Source organism: Aspergillus heteromorphus (assembly GCF_003184545.1).
Source record: "Aspergillus heteromorphus CBS 117.55 chromosome Unknown BO70scaffold_17, whole genome shotgun sequence".
NCBI classification, from domain to species: domain Eukaryota; kingdom Fungi; phylum Ascomycota; class Eurotiomycetes; order Eurotiales; family Aspergillaceae; genus Aspergillus; species Aspergillus heteromorphus.
The window spans coordinates 152,013-168,170 of record NW_020290422.1 but is presented as its reverse complement, the minus strand read 5'-3'; the positions used below and the strand labels follow the sequence as shown (position 1 = coordinate 168,170).

General features: G+C 53.8%; 4 protein-coding genes across 4 annotated transcripts; 2 read left to right on the top strand and 2 right to left on the bottom strand.

Annotated features, from left to right (window-relative positions):
* Window positions 1–3,069: 3,069 nt before the first annotated feature.
* Window positions 3,070–3,750, bottom strand: BO70DRAFT_60194 (uncharacterized protein). Its single transcript, XM_025548579.1, has one exon. It carries the CDS (start codon window positions 3,617–3,619, stop codon window positions 3,257–3,259), a length of 363 nt encoding a protein of 120 aa, XP_025398177.1. The 5' UTR covers window positions 3,620–3,750; the 3' UTR covers window positions 3,070–3,256.
* Window positions 3,751–8,105: 4,355 nt separating this feature from the next.
* nimT (putative tyrosine protein phosphatase MIH1) lies at window positions 8,106–10,231 on the top strand. The gene is made up of 4 exons (XM_025548578.1): window positions 8,106–8,578; window positions 8,657–8,724; window positions 8,782–9,001; window positions 9,063–10,231. The coding sequence occupies exons 1-4, from the start codon at window positions 8,325–8,327 to the stop codon at window positions 10,186–10,188; spliced, it is 1,668 nt and encodes a 555-aa protein (XP_025398176.1). The 5' UTR covers window positions 8,106–8,324; the 3' UTR covers window positions 10,189–10,231.
* Window positions 10,232–11,124: 893 nt separating this feature from the next.
* On the top strand, window positions 11,125–12,318 carry sld5 (putative GINS DNA replication complex subunit Sld5; the record flags this gene model as incomplete). The annotated part of the gene is made up of 2 exons (XM_025545418.1): window positions 11,125–11,575; window positions 11,689–12,318. The coding sequence occupies exons 1-2, from the start codon at window positions 11,396–11,398 to the stop codon at window positions 12,316–12,318; spliced, it is 810 nt and encodes a 269-aa protein (XP_025398175.1). The 5' UTR covers window positions 11,125–11,395.
* Window positions 12,319–12,714: 396 nt separating this feature from the next.
* Window positions 12,715–16,140, bottom strand: BO70DRAFT_363122 (cullin family protein). Its single transcript, XM_025543487.1, has 4 exons — window positions 15,892–16,140; window positions 15,377–15,763; window positions 13,430–15,312; window positions 12,715–13,364 (listed from the first exon to the last, which is right to left on the bottom strand). Exons 1-4 carry the CDS (start codon window positions 15,931–15,933, stop codon window positions 13,193–13,195), a joined length of 2,484 nt encoding a protein of 827 aa, XP_025398174.1. The 5' UTR covers window positions 15,934–16,140; the 3' UTR covers window positions 12,715–13,192.
* Between the last annotated feature and the right edge of the window lie 18 nt (window positions 16,141–16,158).

Sequence of the window (16,158 nt, the reverse complement as noted above, 5' to 3'; positions counted from 1 at the left end):
GGGGAAACAATATATATAGATTGTATTCCTACCGCTACATAACCACCGAAGCATCCCATCCTGCCCATAGTACGTACTATCACATCTGCGGTATATCTCAACAATTACATATTCCCCGTCTCTAATACCCAAACCAAACCAAATCCCTACTACATCCACATCAACACCAACCCTCTACATCCACTTCACCTCCAGTTCCACCTCCAACTCAACTTCTCAATCCCCATATATACATGCTTCCCCCTTCCCCTCCCCCATTCCCCATTCCCCCACTGTATATACTTACCCACTCAGCACTAACTCACTGACTGACTTACTCACTCACTTCCAACTCCCCAGCTCCAGCTATGAACAAATACAAATACCACCCAATCCCCATCCCCCAACCCCCCCCACATACCACAATCCGGAAAATACATCCTTCTCCCTTACTCCCCACCACAGCTAGCTAACCCCAGGAATGCGCACTATGGATTTACACTTTCCCCCTCATGCAGGAAACCTGGCACTTCGTCTCCACTTATTGTCCCAAGAACAGTGTCATTGGTGGAAGTGGACGCCCCGGAACGCTGGAAGCAAGATGGTCTTGGAACTGGGGTATGGGTGGTACTGGGTTGGGGTGTAGGGCATACATATATATCATAGGCATAGACAGACATCAACAGACATAGACAGACATAGACATAGGCATAGGTAAAGTAGAGGTAAGCAGAGGTATTCTGGCTACCTGAAGATTTAGGTATCTGTCTCGTACCGAGAAGGGAAGTTATCCCGAGATCGCGTGCTATGTATGAATGGGTAGGGGGCTAGCTACTTGGGCTTCTTTTGATGCTTATTGGTGTTCCTGGATATGGGAACCTGGGAACGTGGTGCAGACATTCTTCTGCTGAGTTTCGGACGTACCTACCCTCCCTCACTATAATACGTACTCTATTCGATAGGTAAGTACTAGGTCAGGGAGTGGGTGTCTACCAAGTAAGGTACCAGTGATCATAGTAGCTATATGTGCCTAGCTAGTAGCTAGTAGCTAGCTAGCTATTCTATTATATCCTATTCCAAAGCAGCCACATAGCCACATACCATGTGCCACGGTACAGCAGAATTCCAGTTGATTAATTCAGCAGATGCAGGAACGGCCGGCCGGACGGCTGGCGGGAGCGGCGGCGTACCAGGAATGCACTTCCTACTACCTACTACTACTTACTATACCTATGTGGCACTAGACCAGTAACTATAGTTAGATTCAGTGCCACCACATACGTAGACATTCATCTTATTCATTGATACCTTCATCTCCACATACCCAATTCCGTCCCATCCATTGGCCACTTCCTCATTATGTTGTACGACCTACCACACTACCACTCAATTAACACCCATTCCAGGATATGACCCACCGAAAGGAATATATTTCCGATGAGATCTCGTAGGTAGGTAGGTAGGTAGATAGATACCTTAGATAGGTAGATATGTGATCCAAACTGAAGCGATAACTGACTGGGTCTGATGAGATGAGATGGCATTCATGGTATTGCGATCGTACGGTTATAAGTGATACAGAGAATATACAGCCTGAGAGAATGAGGTATTGTCACTGGCCATCATCTACTATCTACATACCTACTCTGGGTGTACTGATTAGTATGGTGTACTATACCGTAGCATATATATAGTATATATATGTATGTATAAACTTTTATGTAAGTGTAGTGAACAAGCTATAATCTCCCACGGATGTCTTACCAAAAGAGACAGCAACATACCATCTAGATAGATGGGTAGGTATCTCAATCCGTCTCTGAATAAGCCTCAGCCAAGGCCCCGAAGAAGTCAATCGAGAAACCTAGCGAAGGGCTACCTACCTACCTACCTACCTACCTTCCTACCACCCACCTACATCTAGGACGCGATAGTACTGCAGGGCACATACCCGCAGCAAGGCATATTATCAAAGTACAATTCACCAGAAAAGAGAGAGAGGGGGGGGGGGGGGGTGGATGGAGAAGGGATAGATCTACATCTCCATCACCAAACTCATCGTACCCTACTCGTCCCTGGATCTAAACCAAACTCAATCTTCGAGGGATGCGACCCCATCCAAGAAACCAGTACCAGTACCAGCAAGAGAGGGATGGAGGGATGGAGGGATGGAGATATCTATGTGGGCCGTGGGGATGGGGATGGGGATGGGGAGACAGATACTGTAATGCAAGGGCGCGCGCGTCCCATTGTTCATGTAACCATGTATGTCTAATTGGTTCACGGCGGTACCTGGCATTTCAAGACCTGCAGGTGGGTGCGAGAGGGCCAGGGGGCGAGATTATCTTCGATAACGGGGAATTTCGTGCAGATATTGAACGGTGAGGGAAAGTTAAAACACGAATTGAATACTGAAAGTGATGGTAGGGCTGGAAGGGAGGGAAGATCCTGGGAGATGGAGACAAAGAAAGACAGGGAGGAGGAGGCGCGATTCAATCGAACGCCAAAACGGTCGCTGATTTCCGATTCCGATTCCGATTCGATGCGATTCTAGTAGGGAGGATCCCATCCCATCCCCATATGCGAGATCCTAGATAGACTTGCATGTCGTGCGCATTATTGGGCCGATCTAATCTCTTGGATTACCCCGTACATACAGGATATCTGATTATGATTCTGATGTGGCGATGTTTTCGAAGGGGGGGGGCTGGGAGTTACTGTGTACAGTGTCGCGGGTGGTTGCGTCGCGTCGCGTCCAGCGCGCGAAGGGGACTCCGTATCATCGACAGTGAACCACCACGCTGGGTCCTGGGAAACACCAAACCGGACTAATTTATTGGATCGCCCGAAGGAAGGAAGGTGTGGCAAATGGCAATCGCAGAAGAACCGAGATAAGACCCTCATTATAGTGAGATATCGCTCGGATGCGAGATCTGATGCGCCGGTTCATGTAACTAACCCTCGATAGCCGTACTACTATCATCCCTGGAAAATGCATTCGCTCAAGGGAGGGATGGATGGATGGATGCACGCAGATGGTTTGCATCCTGCAAGTAAATCTATATGGACAAGCTTTCTTAAGCTTCACCCTGGGCCTGAAAAATAAAAATACGTGGATTATTGGTAAGAGATGGTGGTAGTACCGGGGACACAGGAGAGGCGCGCCCTGCATACGACGCGACGCGGCTGGATGGGCAGCGGATCTGATCAGGGTGGCAACAACTGGCCAGTTCCTGCAACAGCGCACATGGGCGGGCTGAGAAAAAGAGGATCTGGATCATTTCCCAGAGAGATAATCGATAGTCCTGCCGATCTCTTCCCTCGTCGTGTTTAGCCTCCATACCTCCATACTTACGGAACTGGGCCGCGGCAGGTGGGATGAGTGAGCGGACCAGGACTTCTTCCGGGTAACCATCACCGATGAGGATTGTTCGGAGTCATGAAGCCTCACTTGAGGCCGGTAGAATTGGCCGTCGGAGCCGGGATGGATACGCAGGATGGAGGGCGATGGCACGGACATTGATCGGGCAGCAAGGAACTGAGGGGAACGCGAAGGGAAAGGAAGGAAGCAAGCAAGCAAGCAAAGCAAGGTGAGGAGGGCGCGAGCATGAAGGGAGGGAGGGAGGAAGGATGATGTCATCCATGGTCGGGGCCTGCCGAAGGGAGGGAGGGAAGACAGGGCCAGTCACGGGACGGCGCTCGGCGGTCGCGTCGTTGACTTGCGGATAGAGTCTGGAGTACGGAGTACTTGGAGGTACCATGGTTGAGGTACCTGTTTTTGTTTACATCTGACGCGATAAGGGAAACAGATAAACAATGGGGCCAAACTGATCGCGAGCCAGGATGGACCCAGGCCAGCAAGCGCCAGCACATACATACAGACAGAGTACAGAGTGACAGACATGCTTCTTACAGACGCACTCCAATGCAGTCATCGGCCGGGCTTTCCCCTCACTGTGACATCACGGACCCCCTTCTCGACGCGGGCCAGTAAGATCTGGAAACCGGTTGGGAGACCTTCTCCTTCGCCCACACCTCAGGCGTATCTAAATAAAGTTGCAGACAGTCTTGTTGGAGCACGAGCACTAGACCTGCACCCTCCGCCCAATCAAAGGCCCCATCACAATGCGAACCCCGCACCAGCGCTTCCTGCTGGCCCGCCAAGGTTGTTTCTGATGCTGGCCCAGTCCGCATAACAACACCAACACCTGACGGCCTTCGCCGGTTGCAAGTGCGCCCGACGCTGATTCCCCCCCCCCCCCCCCCAATCCCCGGCCCTTCGGACTTGCCTGGGCGACCTGGGCGACCTGGGCGACAGACAGATAACAGCTTGTCACCGCGACTCAGGTGACGGATCCTCTCGCTAGATATTACTCCGTACTCCACCGAACAACCCGAGGTCAGCGAGCACTAGCCCGTCCAACACGGCTGCCAGTCACGCGGCGACGGCCCAGATCAGTGCCGTGTAGATACTGACTGTATTAACATCCGGCGCGGTTGGTCGCGAAATTCAAATACATCGATCGTTCAGCCGCACACGAACGCCGGGTCAATCATTACCATCCGCAAGCAATGCCTCGGGCCTACGCAATCCGACTGTTTGCCCACCCGCGGAAGGGCACGGGCGCCGGCCACCTCTCTAGGACTCTAGTAGTGACATCGCCCTGATAGTTCTTGGGGCTAGCGTCCATCCTGGTGCCGAGCACCAACCTGAGCCGCAATTTCCGGCCGAGGCGCGTAGGGTGGAATATGCCTCAATCTGGACCCTCGGGAGTTCCAGCGCTAATAGCTGAGACGGGGGAGGGATCATCATCATTGGCGCCGACCAGTGTCTCAAAGATGAGGGGCTTGGACGAAGGATAAGATCAAATGGCCATGGGAAGGGGTTGCCGATGTGATCGCTGCACCTAGGCGCTTAACGATCTCACCATTCGTGGCGGTGTAATTGTCACAGCGTGAGTCCCTTAGTGGAGTGAGCTATTTCGTCGCCCACGAGGCAGCACTAAGCTAGGCGCCCAGACTCCATCGTTCCCACCGAGGCATTACGATGCGATCGATGAAGTTGGGAGACGCAGACTGGCGGAAGGCCCAAGACGCCCCCTCTCAGGCTGACTCAAAATTGCATGACGCCCTCGTGGTGACGGAGGAGTGTCGGTGACGTCGTCAGCTTCTCGGATGCGAAGGGAAATCCGGCTGCTTCAGCTGGGGAACAGACCCCACACCTGCCAGGACGGGAGAGCTGGAGCTGGCGAGCTAGGCTGCGTAGCTCGGAGTAAACATAGCAACTCGTCTTGACCTTGACGCGACAGTGGTGAGGTTGAGTATCAGGTAGGTCGAGATAAGATCGAGCGCGGCCGTTATCAACAGCCACCCTGGAGGGGGGAATTTTCGAAGGGGGGGAATCTCTAGCCAAGGCCTGCAGGAATGTGGAACTGAGACGGACAATGTCAAAGTAAGGGCATGGTGTGTGTCTGAAGAACGGACCACAGTGGGATCAGTGCACCGGAGGAGGGCAGAATCCAGGATAGAGCACCGTTGAACCTACCGAGAACCGATGCCCACAGACAAATGCCCAACATTCAGACCTCAGAGCCGTGCACGCGACCGTCCGTGCTGTCTGTCTGCTGCCTATACAGAGGACACGGTGACGATGTACATAGTAGAATGGGAGATTTCCAGGGAAGTGGAGGCCTCTCGCAGTGCCCTACCGGGTGGGAACCGAAAGGGATGCTGAGTCGCACAACCGATGTGTAGTAGCAGTATGTAGATCCGAAGATATCTCGACCTGAACGGGATGGTGGGGAGGGAGAGAAGAATCTGCTGAAGAGCCTCGCTACTGGATGGAGTAAGCGCGTGGCATGCCCGGACGAGGTTCCTCCTCAGGCATTACCCGATACGGCTAACCCGGCATCGCTCCGATCGGGAGCACACGTACGGGAGTCGACAATGATGATGATGACGATCTCACCGCGGGAAGTTCTCTCCCACTGTCGGTATGTCGAAGGGATAGATAGATATTGGATGGAATATGGATGGACGGATGGTCTGTGATACATGACTCGGAAAAGAGAAGCGCAGGCCAGCAGAGTCAGGACTCGGCCGTACAACGGTAGGTAGGGCGATGGCGGCCTTACGTATGGATGACAGCTTTCCTTCTTTAAAGGTTCGAAAATGGGACGACTTCTCGTTCCTGACTGATACCGGACAAGCTCTTTTTTCCGACCGGGTGGAGCCCGGGTGGAGATTTCATTAGATTCGATCTCTCTTTTTGGTTCTTGGGAATGGATGTATCTATATGAAAAAAAAAAGAAAATTGAAAATTCGAGACGAGAGAAAATCTCGACCGGCACACACGGGACGATATTATTGATCGAAACCGAAATTTCACCCAGGCACTGTCGGATTCTGACTGGTCGATCCGGTGGGAAAATCCTGCCAGTGTCTTCTAAATTGGGGACAGGGATTGGATATCCATCTATCTGCCTTACCTGCTAGTTTAGTACGGAGGAGGAGTTTGGTAGATAGAGCTGACTATCTAGCTACCTAGTACTATCAATTGACCAGTACCACTCACTACCGACCTAGGTACCTGCCTGTCTAGAACTAGATAGATAGCTCAGCCAGATCACTCCCGGACCTGCTGGAACTAGTATGTCGTAGATCGTCCGCGTCGTAGTCAGCGTGATGAGTCCGACTCGACTCGCATTGCAGATGGACGGACCAGCAACGGTTTCTACAGCAATGCAGCAATTGGAGTCGACCTGCGTGTTACACAGGTGAAACCTGTCAAAAAACCAATTACAGGGGACCCAGCGCACGGCGGCGGGTGGGTTAGTAATGGAAAGAAAAGAAGCCCCAGGGAAAAACGCGAGACCTCCGTGAGACAGGCACGATCCATACTTCAGCCAGCCCGCCGAGCGGCCTCAGATTGGACGCTGGCGGGCGGGCGGCGCAGTAAGGACGCTGATAGGCGGGGGGTTGCTGAGCAGCGGCTAGCGCTGGTGCTGGCGGCAAGGGAGTCCCGGCAACGAGGGGCGCCCAGAAGGGCTGCTGGTGACTAGTCCGGGTACCTACTGTACGTATGTACTGTACCTCCTCCCTCCTACTTACGGCAGGCAGTAGTAGAGATACATACAGGTACCAGGTACTCCGACGGAGTGGACTTCGTACATACTTCAGTACTGTACATACTGTACTCCGTATGGTATGTACTGTACTTACTCGCACAACTCTCCCCTCTCCAACGTCGTACAGATAGGAATTCCCCGGAGACAGGATCCAGAAGAGGAAGGGGAAAAAAACGAAGTTTGAGTATAGAGATGAGGGAGGAATAGAGTCATGATGGAGACAAGATCTCCAAAGTAGCTACTACCTAGTAGTCTAGGACAAAAGAAAACCCCCCCCCAAAGCAGGCACTCCCAATCGGGAGGTTCCAGGCCTTGCAGTTCAGTCCTGCCGTGAACTGAAGGGTCGAATGCGGTCATGGCCTAAACCGGTTCGACATGGGTTTTCTGACACAGGCTAACCAGGCTAACCCATCGTCGCTTAAGCTGTTCTCGAGCATCTGGAGATCCTCCCTCCCTCCCCACTTTTACGTTGCCATTGCAACAAGGGCATCCCTTCAGCTTCACTTCTTTCTTCTCCAGACCTTTTTCTTTCTCTTCTTCTTCTACTCCTTCTCCCCCGGTTTCTTCTTGACCCTCACTCGTCGTGGCTCTATTAAGACCATTCCTTTTCCCCTCCCTCCCCCATTCCCATGCTCCGTCCTGTGAGCTCCCCTCAGGTCCCCCTCCCGTCTCCAATCCTCGATTCGGTAACTTTTCCCCGATGCTCTAGCGTACCATACCTTCTACACACCTTCGAGACCCCCTGATCCTGATCTTTATCCCGATGCTGCTCCCCCGTGAGTACTGGCTCTTGCTGACCCGGCCTGTTCTTTCTCAATAGCCCCTCCTCCCGTCCGGCGTGCTTTCTGTTCCACCCCATACCGTCTCCGAATTCGCTTTGATCCCGCTGGTCCGATCAGTCATGTCGCTCTAAACCGTCGGCTTCGACCCCGAGTAGTGCGGTTTCTAGGCTCGTTCGCTGAAGGATTTCGAAGCCGTCAGCACCGTCCAGCAGGTCCGGAATCCAATATCATACATAGGGAACAGAGGAGAGAGGATCAAGAGCTGGGTAGACACCTCCGCTACAATTGTACCACATCTGCCAGTGTAGTGTATGCCGGGTACATAGTCCGCAGCGTTTCCGTCGTCCGTTTCTTCGCCGCGGCATAGCTTCGTTCTGCGGTCGACCAACCTTGGGTTGAGTGACTAGGGCCAACTTCGAACCATTCTCCGGCCACAATGGAGCACTCGTCCCCGCTGGCTGCCATGCAGCCTCCCTCGGTGATGTTTGGGCACTGCTTCCGGGCAGACGCTCCGACCTCCTATGCGTCTTTCAGTCCCATGCCCCGGCTGGGTCGCAACAGCTTCAACTTCAAAGACCTGTCCATGAAGAAAGCCCAGGGCGACTATTTCAATGTCAAGCCCGTTCGGGGCTCGTCCCCAACGGCCAGCCTGGCTGCGGACCTGTCTCAGAATTTTCATATTGACCAGAGGTTCGTCCCGTCTCCTTTGCGGTCCTTTGTTCCGCGGTGTCTCCCTTGGTAGAGGGGTTCGCTGACCACCAAAAATAGCCCGCAATTGGCGACGCCCCGACGGTCTTTGTTCACGGCCAATTTGCTTGGGAATAGCAACCGGTGTGGTAAGAGATCACATCCATTGTGTCTAAAGAACCTGGATGGTCTAACATATAAAGCAGAGTCTATGACCACACCTCCGCTGCCCTCGTCCTCACCCGCGCCGGCCCTGGATCTCATGGAAATGTCCCCGTTACCCCACAAGCCAGCGTTCAGCATTGTCACGGAAGCCGGTCTCGATTCGCCCAGCCTCGATTCCTCGATGGATACCCCGATGATGTCGGCGGAGCCGAGCCCGCTGGAGGATTCCCCCCTCGTTTCGGCGAAGGACAGCTTGCAAGAGTAAGAGAAGCGCTTGGGCATGTTCTGGGTCTATGGAGATCTAATTGGATTTTGTCTGCAGGAGAAAACGTCCCACCTTCCTACGGCCGAGCTTGGCCAGGAGCAAAGCTCAGTCTTTTCAGCTTGGCATGTCGAAGCCCGCCCCGGAGAGCCAGGCACCACCGTTCAAATTCCAGAGCAAAGGCGGCAAGACGTCGTTGAGCGCATCCGCATCACTGGAGGATCTGTTTGGTGAATCGCCACAGCGTGAACGGCCTACGTTGAGGAACAACTCGAGCGGCCTACTGGCCAACCCACGGCTGAGACCCCCGTTTGGTAGCAATGGGAGCAGTGGGAGCCATGTGCGCGGAAACGGTTCGCCGTCGGCAGCCTCGATCCGCAAGAGTTCTCACCCCACGATGCGCCCCCGTAAACAGTGCCGACGTTCGCTGAGCATGTTTGAGCACCCAGAGGATATTGTTGTCGAAAAAGAGGCTAATTATACTACAAATGCACCACTTACCTCGATCACGGATATCGAAGGTACCCCGAGCCTGCAGCTCCCTCATTGCCTTTCTGAGGACCAGGCCGATACACTGCCTCGCATTGACAAGGATATTCTTGTGGAGCTCATGGACGGCAAGTTCAATGATCGGTTTGACAACATCATGGTTGTCGACTGCCGCTTCGAGTACGAATATGAGGGCGGACACATCACCGGCGCGGTCAACTACAACGACAAAGAGTTTTTGGCCGCCGAGCTCTTCGCGAGCCCCAAGCCACGGACGGCATTAATCTTGCACTGCGAGTATTCTGCCCACCGCGCCCCCATCATGGCCAAGTACATTCGCCACCGGGATCGCGCGTACAACGTGGATTCATACCCGCAGCTCAGTTACCCGGACATGTACATTCTCGACGGAGGATACAGCGCGTTCTTCGCGGAGCACCAGTCACTGTGCTACCCCCAAAATTATGTTGAAATGAGCGCCAAGGAGCACGAATTCGCCTGCGAACGCGGCCTCGGGAAGGTCAAGCAGCGATCCAAGCTGAATCGCGCGCAGACGTTTGCGTTTGGTCAATCCCCTCAGATGGAGGACAGTCCCACTGGGCGGTGTCGCAACGACCGCAACCGTTATCTGGCCTCACCCTTTGCCGAAAGCCCAGCATCCGGGCGGTTTTCTGGCCGGCGCATGCTTTCCTACTGAGTTACCCAGCTTAACTCTGTTGATCACTTCCGGCACCACACGCAATGATGCTACGACTATCATGACGCGTTGCCAACTACCACCATCTAACGGGCCCTCCCTTTCGAATTTCTTACCATCTCCCATTCAACGTTCCCGACAGTGTGGTCACTGCGGGTCAATTGGCCGTTGAATGGACCATGAAAACTGGCGTCAGAGCGTTTTTGTATTGTGGGACACTTGGAGCCCGCAGTGGACGGACGCGTTGAGATTTTGCACCCGCCATCTGCGTCCCCAGGACCCCATTCCATTCGTTTGCTTTTCGGTTTCCTTACACTTTCTGGTTGGTGTGGTGAATAGAGGCGGTCCCTTTTGACGACCCGACGATGATCGATTTTGCACGATTTTGCTTTGCGCCGATTTGCGCCGAAGACCATCCATCATACATTTGATTCTGACAGCAACCTCACCTCCGAGCGACGTTCGCCCTCGTCTTCCCATCCACCCATTAACCGACCACTCCCTTCGGACTTTCCTATGTGTTTCCACGACTCCATCCCGCACCGGCCCACCGCGTGCGCTCCCCTTATGATACCTCGCCAGCTGGCATTTCCTTCTCACGCTTTTTGTCTATTTTCCTTACCGTCATTTAATCATCCTCCCCGACTTGGCTGTACAACCCAAGGGAGTGCCCACCTCACGCCGTACAAAAGTACATATCCGTGTACGGCTCGTCAGACACGACGATAATTTTGAACGCATGGCTGGTCCCTCGCGCCCGATCCGCAGCACGCGAGGGCTTAATACGCGAAGAGGACGCCAGTGCCGCTGTACATACATCGCATGAACTTGCTTGGTCGGTTATTGTCCCGACATTATTGCGGGGGACTGGAGGTTAAAGACTAATTTCTTATGTTGGAACAATGCAAGAAATTCATTCAGTTGAAGATCGCCATGCCGTAATGATGCGTAACGTGTAGACATTGTGCGGAGTAAGTTACTAGTGCGGTCCACCAGCCTGAGGCAACCATCATCAAGCCGAGGTAGAACCCCCTTATGCCTGAGGCATGATTCAGGCATACCGGACCAACTCAGACTCCGCCTGAGGCATTCACCTCCGCGGCGGAGAATCTCGACCCGCTGGACCTCCGCTCCGCTTCCTTTCACTTCTTCCTCTCCCGATCGCCCCAATGCCAACAATCCACCAGTCCACAACCAGCTCACCACCATGATGGACATCGATGACATCCTCGCCTCCGTCGACCGCACGGACACCTCCACCCCGGAGTCCACGGCCCTCGACCACCAATTGCTCACGCGCTTCTGGGTCGCGGAGCGCGGTGTATCGGAGCTCCTCCCATGGCCGGCCGCTCTGATGGAGCGCATCCTCGACCGACTCCGTCTGCAGGTGAGCTTTGCCTCCCCTTGTCCCCTTCCCTCTCCCTCCCATCTCTCTACAATCCAATCCAATCCAATCCAATCCCACCCTAACCCTCCCCTCCCCTCCCCTCCACCACCCAGATCGAAACAATCGAAGACCTCGCCTCCGCCTCCTCCGACCCGATGTACACGACCAACCCCAACACCAACGCGCCCCCCACCCCCGCAACAACAACCAACCTGAAGCTCTCGATCCTGCAAACCGACCTCTCCCGCACACAATACCTCCTCCGCTCGCTCCTCCGCCAACGTCTCTCCAAACTCACAAAACACAGCATGCACTACCTGCAACTCATCTCCTCCTCCTCCTCCCCGACGCAACACCCGTCCTCCCAATCGCAATCGCAATCGTCCTCTTCAGAAGCCCACCAGGAACCAATCGACTCCGTCCCCGCCCCTCCCGATCCAGCCGCAGACCCTTCCCCGCTTTCCCGTCAGGAGGTCTCGTTTCTGCACGCCCACCAGACTCTCCTGGCGAATCACCACGGGGCGTCGTTTCTGAGCTCGTTTCCGCCGCAGCTCAGACGGTTGGATGATAATGCCGGCGGGACGAGTATGGTGCAGGGGCCGGAGGGGAGGGAGGTCGTCTTTGTGAGGTGTGTGGTTGAGGAGGTTAGGGTCGTCGTGCCGCCGGGGATGGGGTGGAGGTGGAGACTGAGGGCACGGTGCTTAGGATGGGGGATGTTTGGGCGGTTAGGTGGGAGGGGTTAGGGGCTTGGGGGAGGGGGAGGTGGAGGTTCTTTAGTTTTGTTGTTTTTAGCTTTGGCTTTGGGTTGGTTTGGGTTGGTTTGGTTTGGTTTGGTTGGGGGTGGGGTTGGATGGAAGGTGGGGTGGATGGCGTGGTTGCGAGGGTTCGGCTACGTTGTATATGTGCATTGGCATCGCATTACACTGCATTGGGGGCGTTGACATGCTGTTTGTTTCTTTGTTGTGATACCTATTTTTATACGTTTGCGTTATAAGGGGGGGGGGAGGGGTTAGATGTTAGATGCTAGATACTGGATGAAGGTATAGTGCTCTCCTTACGGTAGAACTGGTGATATACTGTTTCAGTCTTGCAATTTGTCTCATTTCGATAATTCACTCACGCATCAGGTTGGTGAGGATATTAGACTTGGTTTGTATGAGTAGGAGCGAGGTAGGAGGGGGTAAGACATAGGTAGGGGTTTGGGTAGGTAGGAGGTAGGTAGGTAGGTAAGTAGTAAGGAGGTAGGTAAAGGCTAGGCAAAAGGCAGTTGAAGATAGAAAAATCATCCATTCTCATCCTGAAATGCATCATCATGATCAGTCATCATCAGAATCCCATATCCCCATAGCAAGCCAGACACAAACCTCCGCAAGCCTCAAGGAAGAAGGGAGGACAGAAGGAAGGAATAGCTCAATAAATAGATCTATGGCTGTTGAAAACATCCGCCGAGCGCCGTCGCCGCTAAGTCCAAGATTCATGTTCTCCCGTTAGGCTGAGAACAACGCCCACAATGAGAAACAAACGGAAACGTATGAACAAGAAGCAAAGAGAGAAGCATCGCACTTCCCGAGATTGTCTCTTAGATGAGAGAAAAAAAAAAAAAGAAGAAAAGATAAACTAGGCGACGTATCCGTACGTGGGAGGGTCCTCTTCCACACGCTCGAGATACTCGCGGTCGATGAGACTCTCGATGCGCTTCTTGATCATGTTCACGTCTGGGGTGAAGCGTGCGGAGAGCTGGGTGAGCACCTCGGTCATGAGCTGGGAGTGGATGAGGGTCTTGCGTTGTCTGGTTCGGGCGTGTGTTAGCTAGCTTATTTCGGAGTGATTGTGATTATGGGGCTGGACACTCACTTCATGATTCGGACGATGGCGGCCTCGATGCTGGCGCCGCGCTCCTCGCTCATCTTCTTCTCCGTCTCCTTCCGCTGATCCTGGTTCTCGACCTTGTTGGCGCTGCCGCTCACGACGCCGATGCGGACCTTCATGAACGGGCTCTGGAAATCGTGGTTGAAGAAGAATCTGTCCGTAGGGTTGACGTCCTTGCTCATCGGGTCTTTCTTCAGGACTCGGGTCTTGGGCGCCACGGCGAGTGACAGCAGGTTTCGCCCCAGGTCGTGGTCTGGGATGCGAGTCTGCGCCTGGATGTCTGTGTAGGTGAGGGATTCGCCGGCGGGGACGTCGTTGAATAGCATCAATATCATCATAGCGTATGTGGAGACGTTGAGTTCATGCCGTTGTGTCTTGCCGTTGGATCGTTGAAACGTCGCGCGGATGTCCGCGGTGCCCATGCTGGCTTGCCACGACAGTTTTCGGCCGTTGTGCTTGCCGAGATAGAACTGCTCGAAGCTTTGTTTGACGCTCTCGATCTCCTTCGGGAAAATACAGGCCAGCTGAACTTTGTCGCTCTTCACATTAGACATGATTTCCATCGGCCACATCGTGCTCGTGAGCACGTTGATGTCCAATTCAACCTTCTTCTGGTCTGGGTCGCTTGCCTGTCGAACGTGTTGCTTGTAGCTGGAGGTGAGGTCCTCGCTGATCGTCATATCCTTGAACATGGCTTCCAGGCGTTGAGTGAACTGGTTGCCAACCTCCATCTTCATCTTTGAGATCATTTGCCGCTCCGCATCCATGCTCACGGAGCGCTTCATCAGAAGACGCCGAGACAGATGTTTCTTGTAATAGGCCTCAAACATATCCTTATCCTTCACGTAACGTAGCAGAGTGATCCCGTTCTCCAGAAGAGCATCGACCTCGATATCCGTCTTGCCCTTGATGCCCTTCTTCAAGTTCTCGTCAAAGAACAGGGAAAGGTACTCGGAGCTGCGCGAGTCCGAACTACCCTGGCCCAGGTTGATGAATTCCGCAAAGGAACTGGAGATGGCACCTTGCATGACCTGATCGGACTTGAACGCTTTCATCCAAATGTTGTCGAATTTCTGCTTCAGGGCCAGGATGTCATCTACCCATTTGATAGCGGCCACCGTCTGCTGGTTCACGGGCTTTTCTTTTTCAGCAGGCTTTTTCTCGCCGGGTTCTGGCTTCTTGCCCACACCGAGTGTTGAGGCTTGCGCCGCCGCAATCGCCGAGGCGTTGATCTCCTTGCCCATCTCGACGATACGCTTTTGAACAGCAGCAGTCAATGGAGCTTTTTTATCGTCCACCCGCGCGCTGAGGACATAAAGGCTTTGTAAAACGTCGATCCGATCATTGTCGAGCATGTTCTTGACACCAGTGCCTTCGAGACTGATCACTTCCTTGAGGTTGTTCCTGATTAGTTCATTGTCCAGGATATCCTTGATCTTCGACTCCGTTGATGGCGATATGGTATCGGCACACCGCTCGATCTCCTCCCGAAGACGCTCCGTCGCAATGTTGCAGAACGTCGCAGCGTCTCCTGTCTCCAGCAGTCGCCGTCCCTCAGCCTGGTAGAACTTCCTGCTCGCTTCCAAAAACGCCGGTTCAAAGACGGTCAAATAAAGTTTCGTCGATTCCTCCTCGGTGATAGTCTCGTACAGACCCTCGAGCATATAAATGCAATGCCGAATCAAGGGTCGGTCGATTATGTGCCCAGACCTCTCCAGCTGTATCATGAAAAGCACAGTCGACTCAAGCACACTATAAACCGTCGTTTCGGAATCAGACCTGATCGTCGACCGAAGGACATGATCGCGGAACAGTGCCATGGCTGCAACGTAGATCGGGGGCTTGCGGTGCTCTGCCAATACTCGGTCCTGGATGCGCAAAAGCTGTCAGTCGGCGCAGACCCAAATCAACTGATCCTGGGAGGTGACATACCATGTACATGAGAACATCCGTGATCATCCCCATGCAAAGCTGATGGTCCTCCCAGGCCTCCTTTATCGCAGCCAAGAATCTTTCTCCGGCCTCTCGTCGCTCGTTGGCCTGATCCTGCACGTCTACCTGCTCCCTCGCCAGCAGCAGACTGGATGTGATCGCCGCGGTGACTTGTGCTTTGACTTCCCCATCCAACCATTCTTTCTCCAAAGCCTTGGTGCGCTCGTATAGATCGGGTCCACGGTTCGCCAGCACGATCCCGTAGGCGTTGCGGTACAAGAGCTCGAAGGAGATGTCGGAGGCATCTTTCGTGTGGATCTTCTTCAAGGATGTAGACAGATCGCCCCAGTATTTCTCGAAATCGTCCGTCTTCCCAGCCGTGGGACCCTGTCCTCATTGTCAGTCAGTCTCGGACCGGCTATCGTCATGGCACGGAATCCTGTCCCGTCGAAACAAGACAAACACTTCCACGCCACTCCAGACACCACCACAAGGACCGAATGGGATCAACTCACCCTGCGCGGGGCGCGGATCTTCTGTCTAGCTCGCATAGCCATCTTGCAGCTCCTCTCGATATGCCATTCAACCGAAACGCGGACACTCTGCTCTGAGGCGGGGGCACCGACAATCTGATGAGTCTGGCGGAGGGACAGCGGATGAGTGAGGGGGTAGAGACGGGTGATGGTAAAAGGTCGAAAAGGATCAGAGTCAGGGAAAGTGAAGGTGAAAAGGTCCCGGCCTCCGCCAGTGGTTGTGAATCATGTCATGGCGGACCGTCGAGA

Coding starts and splice junctions, on each gene's coding strand:
- BO70DRAFT_363122 (XM_025543487.1), bottom strand. CDS start 15,933: ATGGCTATGCGAGCTAGACAGAAGATCCGCGCCCCGCGCAGG. Junction 15,764..15,891: donor AGATCCGCGCCCCGCGCAGG/GTGAGTTGATCC, acceptor CAATGAGGACAG/GGTCCCACGGCTGGGAAGAC. Junction 15,313..15,376: donor CGGATGTTCTCATGTACATG/GTATGTCACCTC, acceptor TTGCGCATCCAG/GACCGAGTATTGGCAGAGCA.
- nimT (XM_025548578.1), top strand. CDS start 8,325: ATGGAGCACTCGTCCCCGCTGGCTGCCATGCAGCCTCCCTCGGTGATG. Junction 8,725..8,781: donor TGGGAATAGCAACCGGTGTG/GTAAGAGATCAC, acceptor CATATAAAGCAG/AGTCTATGACCACACCTCCG. Junction 9,002..9,062: donor GCGAAGGACAGCTTGCAAGA/GTAAGAGAAGCG, acceptor TTTTGTCTGCAG/GAGAAAACGTCCCACCTTCC.
- BO70DRAFT_60194 (XM_025548579.1), bottom strand. CDS start 3,619: ATGACATCATCCTTCCTCCCTCCCTCCCTTCATGCTCGCGCCCTCCTC.